The 13,654-nt window shown below is 47.3% G+C and overlaps 1 protein-coding gene across 3 annotated transcripts in view; it reads left to right on the top strand.

The window, feature by feature from the left end:
* itga9 (integrin, alpha 9) overlaps nucleotides 1-13,654 on the top strand; it is a 539,537-nt gene that overhangs the window by 147,993 nt on the left and 377,890 nt on the right. For all 3 annotated transcript variants that reach the window (XM_085993779.1, XM_085993778.1, XM_085993777.1), the window contains exon 15: nucleotides 2,160-2,317. In XM_085993779.1, coding sequence (XP_085849905.1) covers nucleotides 2,160-2,317 — 158 coding nt within the window. The remainder of the gene's footprint in view (nucleotides 1-2,159; nucleotides 2,318-13,654) is intronic.

The raw sequence follows: 13,654 nt of genomic DNA, 5'->3' as shown, positions 1-13,654 counted from the left end.
CTGTACGTTGGGAACCGTAGGCAGAAGTAATCCTGTAAGGTAAAGGTAAAAGCAGCTTTAAGCTCGCTCAGTTAACTCTGGCAAGGCTTGAGAGGCACAGGGCAGTCCGTGTGGTGAAGGTACTCCCACAGTGCTGTTAGGGAGGGAGTTCCAGGATTTTGACCCAGTGACGATGAAGGATCGGCGATATACTTCCAAGACAGGATGGTGTGTGACTTGGAGGGGAACTTGGAGGTCGTGGTGTTCCCATGCGCCTGCTGCCCTTGTCCTTCTAGGTGGTAGAGGTCGCGGGTTTTGGAGATGCTGCCGAAGAAGCCTTGGCGAGTTGCTGCAGTGCATCTTGTAGATGGTACACACTGCAGCCACGGTGCGCCGGTGGTGGAGGGAGTGAATGTTTAAGGTGGTGGATGGGGTGCCAATCAAGTGGGCTGCTTTGTCCTGGATGGTGTCGAGCTCCTTGAGTGTTGTTGGAGCTGCAACTCATCCAGGCAAGTGGAGAGTATTCCATTACACTCCTGACTTGTGCCTTGTAGATGGTGGAGAGGCTTTGGGGAGTCAGGAGGTGAGACACTCGCTGCAGAATACCCAGCCTCTGACCTGCTCATGTATCCACAGTATTTATGTGGCTGGTCCAGTTAAGTTTCTGGTTAATGGTGACCCCCCAGGATGTTGATAGTGGGGGATTCAGCGATGGTAATGTCGCTGACTGTCAAGGGGAGGTGGTTAGACCCTCGATTCCACACGGCCAATTATCTATGTTACCCGGGAGCCAGCATTACATTTCCCGTACTCGCTCTCCTTGTCTTTCCCTTTATTCCTGATTGACTAACGCTTATCTCACAAAATAAGCAACACTCAGGAGGGGTATCATAAAAGTGCAGTTCAAGGAACTCATCCAAATCTTCTAACATTGAATCAGATCAGAGAAAATCTGCCCCAACAACATAAAACTCACTGCCTCGCAACTCACTCCGAAGATTGTGGCAGCTTGTTGCGTTTAATTTGATTTTCTTTTTGAAAATTTTTTCTTGCTGTAAAGAAATGAAAATGAATTATTATACACCTGTATCTGCCCCCCCACCCCCCCCCCATGACAGTCCCGGAGTGTCTGATATTGGAGTTTGCTTTGATTGGTCGTGGTATCCAATTTTATTTTGCTGCTTGACTTCTGGGGTGATGAATGCAATCTCTCTCTGTCTCTCTCTCCCCTTTCTTCCCACTCCCCTTTCTCGCTCTCATCTGTTTGCCTTTCTCTTAAGTCTCTCTCTCTCTTTCTCCTCTTGTCTCCCTTTCTTTCAATCTCTCTGTCTTTTCCCACCCCTCTGTCGGTCTCTTGTCTCTCTCTTGTCTATCCCTTCCCTTCCCTGTATCTCTGTCCATCTGTTTGTCTCTTTTTCTTGTCTCTCACACCCAGTTCTTTCCTCCTTCAGCAGCGACCACTAATGTGTCCAGCAAAGTGCGTGGGAACTTTGAATCTGCACCAATTTTTGCTGACACTGGGTCTGAAACCCTTGTGCTGCCTTAACTCCGTATCCAACATGCCCTCGTCCCTTGTCCCAGCTTGATCCAAACCCCTGACCATGGATTGACCTTGGGAATAAAAGATGATGAGTGATATTTTCCACTATGTGTGGTGATTGAAGCTTTCAAGATATGAAAGGGAACTGATAGGGTTAATCGAGAGAAACTATTTCCGCTGGCTGGGGAGCCTCGGACTAGGGGGCATACATTACAACAGTAACTACACTTCAAAAAGTACTTCATTGGCTGTAAAGCACTTTGGGACGTTCGGTGATCAGGAAAGCGCTATATAAATGCAAGTCTTTCTTTTTAAATTAGAGCCAGGCCTTTCAGGTGTGAAGTTAGGCCGCAGATCAGCCATGATCGCTTTGAACGGTGGAACAGGCTCGAGGGGCTAAATGGCCTCCTCCTGTTCCTATGTCCCTATGAGAACAGTAGAAAAAAGATGTGATTGAAATACAAGCTGCTTCTGTGTGTTATCAGGCCTTTGTCCAAACACATTGCTAACGTGGAATCTTTTGTGTGACTTTTCTTCATAACTAGATTGCCCTTGTTCAGTGTCCCTGAATGCGGGACTGTTGTTCAGACATGTGTGCTTTACTAACCTCACTGACTAATACTTCAATGCTTCATTGCAGAATTGATTTACAATCTGACAGCAGATGCAGTGAAGAAAGAGAAAGGCCTGCAGGCCAGGGTTTACATCTATGCCAGTGAGCCAATGAGTCAGGTCATGGAGAAAATTGAGCTGTCCTCCAGGAAGGAGAGTTGCAAGCAGTACTTCGTTATTGTCAAGGTCAGTCCATTGCACTTCACCTTATCTCACAGTGCGGTTACTGCTACCTTTTGCAAATCTCTTGTCAGTTTACTGGTGAAAATAAGGACCAAGTTTTGTGAAACAGGATGTCAGAACATAAAAAGCTAGGCTGCCGGCTTTTAAATAGAAAAACCACACATGTGTGTCAGCCATGGCCCAGTGGGCAGCACTCTCTCGGTGGGAGGGGCTAGGAGTGAGCCAGGTGTGACTGGTTGCCTAATTGCAGCTGGGTGTTGGAGGAAGTTTTGTAAAAAGTTGGTGGAGGGTTTTGGGGTGTTGTTTTCAGGTTTTAGGGCCTTTTTGGCCCACAAAAAACAGCCAGATGGCTGCTGAGGGGTCCGGAGTGCCGGGCCCCTCAGAGGACAATATTCCCGAGAGGAATTTTATTAGGGAAGAAACTGTGGTGGGAAGGGGAAAAAAAAGGCCCAAAGATTTGGGCCGGGACCTCAGGAGGTTTGGTAAAGAAAATACGGTGGTGGTGCAATGTGAAGATAAGAAGATTCGAGCCTGGGATATAATCCAGGCAGTTCATGAGGACTGTGGTGAGGGAAGCTGTTTTGCCTGCCGACCAAAACCAAATGTGGGATTTGAGGTGACGGCCAGTGGCCGTGAGGAGGTGGAAAAACTACTGCTCAGTCTGAAAGTTGGGGAGAAATTTTTGGAGGTGACTCTGCTATATTCAGAGGAGGTGGTGGTTTCATTTTTGAACTTGCCTGTGTACATCGAGGACGAAGTGCTGAGCAAAAAGTTGGAGTCGTGGGACATTAAAATCTGTTCCGAAATAAAGAGGAGGTACTATCCGGGAACACGGGTAGCAGACGGAGCCCGGTATGTAAAGGTGCGGTTCCCAGAGGGGGTGAGGTCTTTGCCTTACAGTATGAAGTTCGAGACACTGGAAGGAGTACAGTACTTTCGTGTGCTGCACGATAACCAAGTAAAGGTGTGTTACTATTGTCTGGGACATGACCATCTCGTAAGAAACTGTCCTGATTTGTATTACAATTGTGGTGAGTTGGGACATATCGCACGGAGCTGCAAGGCGGAGAGCTGTGGGGTGTGTCGTAAAGGCCCCGCCCGCTGTGAGTGTGTGGCAGAAGGGAGCGAAATGAGTGATGAGGAGATGGGAGAAGGAGCAGGAGAGGAGTGTGGAACAGCCGGAGGTGCGGTGCAGTCGGAGGACACAGCCGGTAAAATGAAGGAAAAAGGTGCACAGGAAGAGGCAGAGGTTGGCGGAGCGGAGATCGAGATGGAGATGGCGGAAAACACGGCGAGTGCTATGGAGGGGAACAAAGACAGCAGCGGGCAGCAAGGGTCGAGTGCAGACTCGAGCCTTAGTGCAGTTCGGCTCCCCCTGGGGAGTCTGGTGTCTGCGGGGGGAGAGGAGGCAGGAGCGGGGTGTGTGGTGGAAGTGAGTGCTCCGGGGAGAGGTGGGGAGTCGGATATTTTGGTGAGCGGGAGGGGGCAGGGTGGGTAGAGGGTGCAAGAGGCAGGAGCCTTAAAGGGACAGCAGAATGGGATCGGCGAGATAGAGACGTCAGAAGGGAACAATTTAGGTGCGCCATTGTCCCATGGAGTGAGGGAACAAGGTGCAAGGGTCAGAGGTAGAGATGTGGTCGAAGGGGGCGGCACTGGGAGAAACTACGATAGCAGGAAGACTCTCTATGGGAGATGAAGTATCTGACGGGGAGCAGGATTATGTATCTGACTGGAAGCAGGCACAGGGGGTTGCAGAAGAGCTTGAGTGTGAGGAATTAGAGAGGGACAGAGACATGGAAGTCGGGGATGGGGTGGCATCATGTGGAAAGGGAAAGGTTAGTGAGGGGCAGAAGGAGGGAGAAAGGGCAGCTCCTGGGTCCAAACTTAAGGCAAGGAAGAGGCTGAAACAGCAGGGAGGGGTAAAGGAGGGGAAAAAGAGCCGGAGGCTGCAGGAAAAAGCAACAGCTGCCCGAAAAGTTGAGAAGGAGCATGAGAGGAGGGAAGAGCCTGAGATTAAATGATGGGGAGATTATTGGGCATACTTCCCTTCTTTGGAGCCATGATTACATTGGTCTCGATCAATGTGAACGGACTGAGGGGTGAGAAGAAATTGCAGCAGTTGTTGCAGGGTTTTAAAGGCACGGACTTGTTGTGTCTGCAAGAAACCTTTTGGGATGAGGATATTCTAGAAAGAGTTCAGAAGGTTTGGAAGGGAGAGGTGTTTGCAAGTTGTGCAAACAATAACCGTAGAGAGGTGGCTGTTTTGGTGAGTCCATCCATAGAAGAGAACGTTGCCTTGGTGGACAAGGACACTGAGGGGAGATTTTTACGGCTAAGGGTAAAATTGGAGGGATTTAATTGTGATCTTTTTAATATCTATGCACGGAACGACCATTGCAAGCGTCGCGAGTTTTTTCGGGGGTTATTCACTGAATTGGCAGAGGTGGAAAATCCTTGTATAGTGGGGGATTTTAATGTATTTTTATCTTGGATGGACATTTCAGCCCAGATGACCTTTAAAGAGGATAACTCCAGAGGGATGATTATAAAAATGATGGCAAATTTAAATTTGAGAGACTTATGGAGGGACCGGAACCCCATAAAAAGGGAGTTCTCCAGAGCAGGTTGGGTGGGTGATGTTTTAAAACAGAACCGAATAGATTTTGTGTTAATGCGGGAAGGGTTAAGTTCGGAGGTGATGGAGATTTATTATAAAAAAGTATTTTTTAGTGATCACTCGGCTTTGGTTCTTAGAATTAGGAACAGCAGAGTTAAGATTGGTTCAGGGGTGTGGATTTTAAACAATCAATACCTGAAGGAAAGTGCTTATAAAGAAGGGATTATAAAAATAATAAAGAATGCTCGGAAGGAAGTTTTGTTCTTGAAAGAAAGAAGAGTTTGGTGGGACAATTTCAAATATGAGGTAAAAGTTTTTTCGGTACGTTATGGGAAAAAGAGGGCGGCAGCTAACCGGCATCGAGAAGAGAATATAAACAAAAGGTTTACGGATGTCTGTAAAGCAGTTGACGGAGGGGATAAGGGAGCTGAGACTAAGTTCCGGGTGCTAAAGGAAGAGTGGGAATTATTGCAAGCTGAAAAATGCAAGGGGGCCATTCTACATGCAAAGGCTAGAGATGCATTGGAGGGCGAAAGATGCACTAGATATTTTCTAGAGCAAGAGAAGCTGCGACAGAGATTATCATTAATTGAGGAGTTGAAGGTTGGGGAGAAGATCATTCATGAAAGTGAGGAGATTTTGGAGGCGGCTAGCAGCTTTTATCAAGAGCTATATACAAAAGAAGACATTTCCAATTTGGAGATGGAGAAGGTTACTGCTTTTATTGAAAAGGGTTTAAAGGAGGATGAGAGAAGCATGTGTGATAAAGAAGTAGGATTAGCGGAAATAAAAATAGCAATAAGTGGAATGAAGGGGGGGAAAAGCCCAGGGTCCGACGGACTAAGTGCAGAATTTTATAAGGAATTTTTCGAGATTTTAAGTCCATTGCTCTTAGAAGTTTTTAAGGAAATTAAAATTGAGGGAAGCCTGGCCCCATCTATGAGGAGAGGTATCATAAGCTTAGCTTATAAAAATAAAGGGGATAGACGGGATCTGAAGAATTGGAGGCCCATCACATTATTAAATGTGGATTATAAGATCTTGGCGAGGGTTATGGCAAATCGTATGAAGGAGGTGTTGCCGCAGATAGTTTTGCCCTCTCAGTCCTATGGAGTCATAGGCCGGGACATCGCAGACTCTGTGGTCTTAATCCGAGATGCGATAGAGCTCATGGAAGAGAGTGGGAGGGAGGCTTATGTATTAAAGATAGATCAAGAGAAAGCCTTTGATAGGGTGTCTCATGAGTTTTTATTGAAGGTTTTGGAAGCATTTGGTTTCGGGGAAAATTTCATTCAGTGGATAAGGATTTTTTATTCAAACATATTTAGCTGTGTTAAATGTAATGGTTTTTTATCTAAGTATTTTCCGATACAGAGATCAGTGAGACAGGGTTGTCCCCTGTCCCCATTGTTGTACACATTGGTAGCAGAACCATTAGGTTACATGATGCAAAAGAAACAAGGTGTAGTTGGGATTGTGGTCCCCAGTTCTGGACTGGTGTCGGTGATACACCAATATGCAGATGACACAACCTTAACATTGAGAAATGGGGAGTCAGTGAGGAAAGCTATGGAGGTAGTGGAGGAATATTGTAGAGCTTCAGGTGCCAGAGTGAATTATAGTAAGTCCCAATGCCTGGTTGCAGGGAGGGGTGGGGGGAATGGTTGGGGGTATGTCCCTTTAAGGTGGTGGAGGTTTTGGAAGTTCTGGGGGTGCATATGGGGTGCAAGAAAGACAGGGAAGAAGTGGATCGATTAAATTGGGAACCGAAGGTTATGAAAATTAAAAAGATTTTGGGAAGATGGGAAAGAAGATGGTTGAAAGTGCAAGGAAGAGCGACAGTGGTGCCTGCTCTCCTGCTATCTAAGCTATGGTACTTATTGACGGTGGAGGATATTCCTGAGTGGGCAGAAAAGTCCATCCGAGAGGCTTGTGTGAGGTTTTTATGGGAAGGGAAACCAGCCTTGGTGGCTTACAATACCATCATTGGACGGAGAAACCAGGGAGGACTCCATTTCCCAGATATTGATTTGAAGAAAAAATCCTTTAGAATCAAATGGGTGAAGAGATTTTTTCAGAAGTCAAATTCAAGTTTTTGGAAGAGTTGTTTTGAGCATTTTTTAAAACGAAGTGGGATAGGAGGGCAGGGGATATTGTATATGGAATACAATAATATGTTTTTGAAATCGATTAAGCTTCTCCCTAGGTTTTATAAGGGGGTTGTAGAGACTTGGGCTCAATTTTTAAAAAGAATGCAGTTTACGCCCAAGGGGGCTGAGGAATTTTTAGAACAGCCCTTATTTTTGAATAGGTGGGTCAACATCGAAGGAGAGGTTTTATTTAATCAAGCTTTTATAAAAGCAGGGATTATATCGTTGAAAGATGTACTATACGAGGTGATTCCAGGTTGGTTGCCGGAAGCGATAGTGAGGGACATGGTGTGGGAGGAGGATCAGGAGGTAGAAGGAAAAGCAATAGGAATCATGTATGAGAAGATTGTGAGGGCAATGCCACAGGATTGGATGGAAGAAATAAATGCGGAAATCTCCAAAGGAAGTAAAATGCGTCCTGCTTTTCCAAGCTTTGTACTGGAGAAAGGCACGGTGGCATAGTGGTTAGCACTGTTGCCTCACAGCGCCAGGGACCCGGGTTCAAATCTGGCCTCGGGTGACTGTGTGTGTGGAGTTTGCACATTCTCCCTGTGTCTGCGTGGGTTTCCTCCGGGTGATCCGGTTTCCTCCCACAGCCCAAAGATGTGCAGGTTAGGTTGATTTGGCTATGATAAAATTGACCCTTAGTGTTAGGGGATTAAATACGTGGGGTTACGGGGATAGGGTGTGATATGTGTCGGTGCAGGCTTGATGGGCCGAAATGGCCTCTATCTGCATTGTGGGGATTCTGTGATTCTGTGAAAGGGGGAGAGTTAGTCCAATTTGACACCTGTAATACTCGAGATTTCTGAGGTATTCAGAGAATGGAGATTCAAAACACCTGCTGGTCAGGAGTTTTGGCAGAGTATATACCCACAGCTGGACTTCAACAGGATTTGGAAGGGAGTGTGGGCGAATTTTAAATGCCCAGAATGGATTGAACTGGATTTCAAATTGGCTCATAACCGGATTTTTACCATGACGGTCTTGTGCAAGATTGGACGAGTGGAGGCGGCAACTTGCCCAATGTGTGGGACACAGGATGAGACTCTGTCCCATTTACTGGTGTTATGTCCGCAGTTAAATGACTTTAAGTACTATGTTCGACAGTTGTGTGAAGCTTTTTTGCTGGGTGGGGACCGAACAGCGAGAATGGGAATCCCGTGGGACTCAATTTTGAGATGGGGATTGCAGGAGAGTCTGCCAGAGTCTAGCGGAGCGGCAATTAATTTAATGTTCAGTTTGGCTAGATTCGTGATTGTGCAAAGAAGGAATGCTCTGTTTTTTAAGGGAAGGAGAATCAATCTAAAAGAGTATTTTAAATATAAGCTAAAAGACCATTATAAGGCTCTGTGGATGTTTTATTCAGAAAGGAATTTAAGGACAGTATTTTACAACCAATTTTTAAAGTACAATCGATTAATATATGTTACAGGTGACAAATTAAACTTCAGGTTTTGATGTTAAAATGTGGTGGCGGAATGGCTGTGCAGGGCAGTGGAATTGATTTGTATCATACAATGTAATGATCACGATGTTGTAAATGCTCTTAATGTTCAATGAAGTATTGATGGGCCTTCAATAACCACAAAACTAGAAGTTATAGACTTAAACAAGTTGGCTTTTAATCACTAAGATCAGAGCTAACATCTCAACACGCTGACTGGTCCACAGGAATGAGTCATACAGATCCTGGGATCTTTATGTAAGAGAAGTCAGGGGCGGAGCCATCAGCCAAGACCTGGAACCTCCCAGGTTAGTCGGGAAAGAGGAAGTGAAACTATACACAGTGGGGGAGGGTAATATACATGAGTGCAAAACGAATACAGAATCAAGACAAACAGATTTCATTACATTCACCCCTTCTATAGATTTAGTCTATCGGGGTGATGTTTCTTAAAAGTTGGTATAAGTGAGTCTGTCAGGAGGTTTTGCAGTTCTCAGTGATCGGCGCAAAGCCGGTTGGGGTGCCTCTAGGGGGAGTGGATTCTGGTTCCTCCGCTGTCCGGGCCTCCGCAGTGTCTTCCAGGTTATCTGCAGTGTCCTCCAGGTTAAAGTTGGGTATTGATACCTCTGGGCGTCCTGTCTCTTTGTAGTGTAGGTCTTCATCGGGTAGTCTCCCATCGTTCTCTCCGCTCCCCGAGGGAGCGAGGTCTTTTATGGAAACAGTGTCCTCTCGCCCGTCAGAGTATTCGATATAGGCGTACTGAGGGTTTGCATGGAGGAGCTGTACCTTTTCCACAAGGGGGTCCGTTTTATGGCCTCTCATGTGCTTCCGCAATAGTACTGTCCCCGGAGACGTCAGCCACGCGGGTAGAGATATGCCCGAGGTGGATTTCCGGGGGAAAACGAACATCTTTTCGTGAGGGGTAGCGTTAGTGGCAGTACATAACAGAGACCTTATGGAGTGGAGCACGTCTGGGAGGACTTCCTGCCAGCGGGAGGTCGGAAGGCCTTTTGACTTTAAGGCTAACGTGACAGCCTTCCAAACAGTAGCATTCTCCCTTTCCACTTGCCCATTACCCCGGGGGTTGTAGCTAGTGGTTCTGCTAGTGGCTATCCCCTTCGAGAGCAAGAACTGGCGCAGTTCATCACTCATGAATGACGTCCCCCTATCGCTGTGTATGTAGTTCGGCATGCCAAACATGCAGAATAGATTACAGAGACACTTGATGACCGTGGCACTGGTCATGTCTGGGCAGGGAATGGCGAAGGGGAAGCGGGAATATTCATCAATGATATTGAGGAAGTATACGTTACGGTCGGCAGAGGGAAGGGGTCCCTTGAAGTCCAGACTTAGGCGCTCGAATGGCCGTGTGGCTTTGATAAGGTGTGCACGGTCAGGCCTGTAGAAACGAGGCTTGCATTCCGCACAGATGCGGCAGGCTCTGGTCATTGCCCTGACCTCCTCGATGGAGTGGGGCAGATTGCGGGACTTTATAAAATGGTATAGTCGGGTGACCCCTGGGTGACCGGGGTCGTTGTGGAGACCCTGTAATTTGTCTGTATGAATGCTGGCACACATTCCCCGCGATAGGGCGTCTGGGGGTTCACTGTACATAATATCATAGTCGAACGTGGATAGTTCGATCCTCCACCTGAGTATTTTGTCATTCTTGATTTTCCCCCTTTGTTTGTTATTAAACATGAAAGCCACCGACCGCTGGTCGGTGAGCAGGGTGAAACGTTTGCCGGCTAGGTAGTGTCTCCAGTGCCGCACTGCCTCCACTATAGCCTGTGCCTCCTTCTCGACAGAAGAGTGCCTGATTTCAGGTCCCTGAAGGGTTCGGGAGAAGAAGGCCACAGGTCTTCCAGCCTGATTGAGGGCCGCAGCTAAGGCAAAGTCTGACGCATCGCTTTTGACTTGAAAAGGAATGCATTCGTCCACTGCACACACTGCAGCCCTTTCAATGTCGTGTTTAATACTGGTGAAAGCCTCCCGAGCTTCAGCTGATAGTGGGAAGGACGTCGATTTAATGAGGGGTCGGGCCTTATCAGAGTAATTGGGCACCCATTGGGCATAATACGAAAAAAATCCCAGGCACCTTTTTAAAGCTTTGGGATTGTGTGGCAGGGGCAGTTCCTTTAGGGGGCGTAATCGGTCAGGGTCCGGTCCAATTACCCCATCTTCCACCACACAGCCGAGGATACAGAGACGGGTTGTGTTGAAGACACATTTGTCTTCGTTGTAGGTTAGATTCAGCTTTAGGGCAGTTTTTAAAAATCTCGCAAGATTTAGATCGTGGTCTTGCTGGTTGTGCCTGCAGATAGTGACATTGTCCAGATAGGGGTAGGTAGCTTGTAGTTTATTCTCGTCAACCATGCGGTCCATCTCACGTTGGAAGACCGAGACCCCATTTGTTACCCCGAAGGGCACTCTGAGAAAATGGTAGAGGCGCCCGTTCGCCTCGAAGGCGGTGTATGGGCGGTCCTCCGTTCTAATGGGGAGCTGGTGATACGCGGATTTGAGGTCGATAGTCGAGAAGACTCGGCATTGCGCAATCTGGTTGACCATTTCTGATATGCGGGGAAAGGGTAGGCGTCCAGCTGGGTATAAATATTAACAGTCTGGCTGTAGTCAATTACCATCCGTTTCTTTTCGCTATTTTTAACTATGACTACTTGGGCACGCCACGGGCTGGTACTGCATTCAATAATGCCTTCCCGCAGGATTCTGTCCACTTCCGCCTTGATAAAGTGTCTGTCTTCCAGACTGTACTGTCTACTTTTGGTCGCTATGGGCCTACAGTTCGGAGCGAGATTAGCGAATAAAGAGGGCGGGCTGATTTTTAAGGTTGATAGGCCACAGACTGTGAGTGGCGACTGGGACCCGCCATATGCTAGCGTGACACTTTCGTGGTGGCACTGGAAGTCCAGGCCCAAGATTACATTAACACAGAGTTCTGGCATCACGAGGAGTTTAAAATCCTTGTAGTCCGTGCCTTTTACAGTCAGTGTTACCACACAGTAGCCCAAAATGTCCGAAGTGTGGGGCTTAGCAGCCATAGCAATTCTGCTCCGTGTAGGGGTTACCATTAATGAGTGCTGCCATACCAGGCTAGGGTGGATAAAACTCTCGGTACTCCTACAGTCAATTAAACATTTCGTTAAATTCCCGTTTACCTGTATGTCCATCATGGATTTTGTCAACGGGTGTGGCCTGGATTGATCCACCGTGATCGAAGCCACTGTTGGGCCCTGGGCGGCCGTTGAGTCGGGAAAAGATGGCGGATCCCAAGATGGCGGCCCGCACGGCATGCACGAGGCGGTGATGGAGTTGGAAATCGGATTCCCCCTGCAGACTTTGCTAAAATGCCCCTTTTTCTTACATTTGAAGCATGTAGCATCCTTCGCTGGGCATCGTTGTCTGGGGTGCTTGGCCTGGCCGCAGAAGTAGCATTTCGGGCCTCGAGACATTGCCGCTGTAGTAGGACTCCTGGGTGAACTTCTGTGTGGGGACTCCGGCGGCGTAGAGCTGGTCTGAGACCTGGATGGGGAAGATGGCTGATTCCAAGATGGCGGCCCCCTCGACGCACACGAGGCGGTGAGGGCCGCATGGCCGGAAGAATAAGAGTCAGAGTTTCTCTGGGCCACGTCCAGCGATCGCGCAGTGGCCACTGCCTTTTTTTAAGCCCAGGACCTCCTTCTCCAGCAGTCTCTGCCGGATATAATTCGATTTGAGGCCCGTGATGAAGGAATCGCGGACCAATTCGTCAGAGTACGCATTGGCCGTCACGGCCTTGCAGTTACAGTCCCGGACCAGGTCCTTTAGGCCCTGTAAGAAATCGTCCATTGATTCCTCTGGTCGCTGCCTGCGTGTAGCCAGCAGATGTCTGGCGTACACTTCGTTTACCGGCCTCTGGTATTGGGCCTTCAGGATAGTGATGGCCTCCGTGTAAGAGGTGGTGGCCCGGATGAACGAATAAATCCGATGACTTACGCGAGTAGTCAGTAGACTCAGTTTATCTACCTCGCTAGTGGATGAGGCCCCTGCGAAGAGTTTGAAGCATTTGAGCCAGTGTCCAAATTGATTTGATGCTTCAGCAGAATGTGGATCCAAGTCCAGACGCTGTGGTTTTAGGAGTCGATCCATCCTAGTATTCTTTAGTGATTAAAATTGATGGGCCTTCAATAACCACAAAACTAGAAGTTATAGACTTAAACAAGTTGGCTTTTAATCACTAAGTTCAGAGCTAACATCTCAACACGCCGACTGGTTCACAGGAATGAGTCATACAGATCCTGGGATCTTTATGTAAGAGAAGTCAGGGGCGGAGCCAAGAGCCAAGACCTGGAACCTCCCAGGTTAGTCGGGAAAGAGGAAGTGAAACTATACACAGTGGGGGAGGGTAATATACATGAGTGCAAAACGAATACAGAATCAAGACAAACAGATTTCATTACAAGTATCATAAAAAATTTTTTTTTAAAGTGGGTAGCACCCCCGCCTCTGAGTCCGAAGGTTGTGGGTTCAAGTCCCACTCCAGCACAAAAATCTAGGCTGACACTCCAGTGCAGTGCTGAGAGAGGTGACACCTTTCAGATGAAAAGTTAAACCAGACTCCTTGTCTGCCCTCTCAGATGGACATAAATATTCCATGGCACTCATTTGGAGAAGAGCAGGGGAGTCCTTACCAACATTTATCCTCAACCAACATCACTAAAACATTATCTAACCAGTTATATCTCATTGCTGTTTGTGAGACTTTGTTGAAGACAAATTGGCTGTCACGTTTTCCTACATTACAACATGACTACACTTCAAATAGTATTTCATTGGCTCTGATGCACTTTGGGATGTCTTAAGTTTCTGAAAGATGCTATGTAAATACACGAACCAGCTTGCCATTAATTTATTGATTCATGTAATCCATCTTACCCCAACTTGCTGCTGAATCAGGAAACTGGTATGTTTTTGAAGCTTGAAGATTAGTATTTACTATCCAGGGCGATAGTCTGTCCCATAGCCTAAACCCTCCGAGTGTGAAGTTAAGTTTTACTCCACAGCTTAAGTTAAGTTAACTTTGAGGAACAGCACCTCACCATCCGATTAGGCACTTTACAGCCTTCCGG

The sequence above is a fragment of the Somniosus microcephalus genome, chromosome 7 (genome assembly GCF_052327205.1).
Source record: "Somniosus microcephalus isolate GS21.2 chromosome 7, FLI_Smic_1.0, whole genome shotgun sequence".
NCBI lineage: Eukaryota > Metazoa > Chordata > Chondrichthyes > Squaliformes > Somniosidae > Somniosus > Somniosus microcephalus.
The sequence above is the reverse complement of the archived record's forward strand: the minus strand, read 5'-3'. Positions and strand labels throughout refer to the sequence as shown.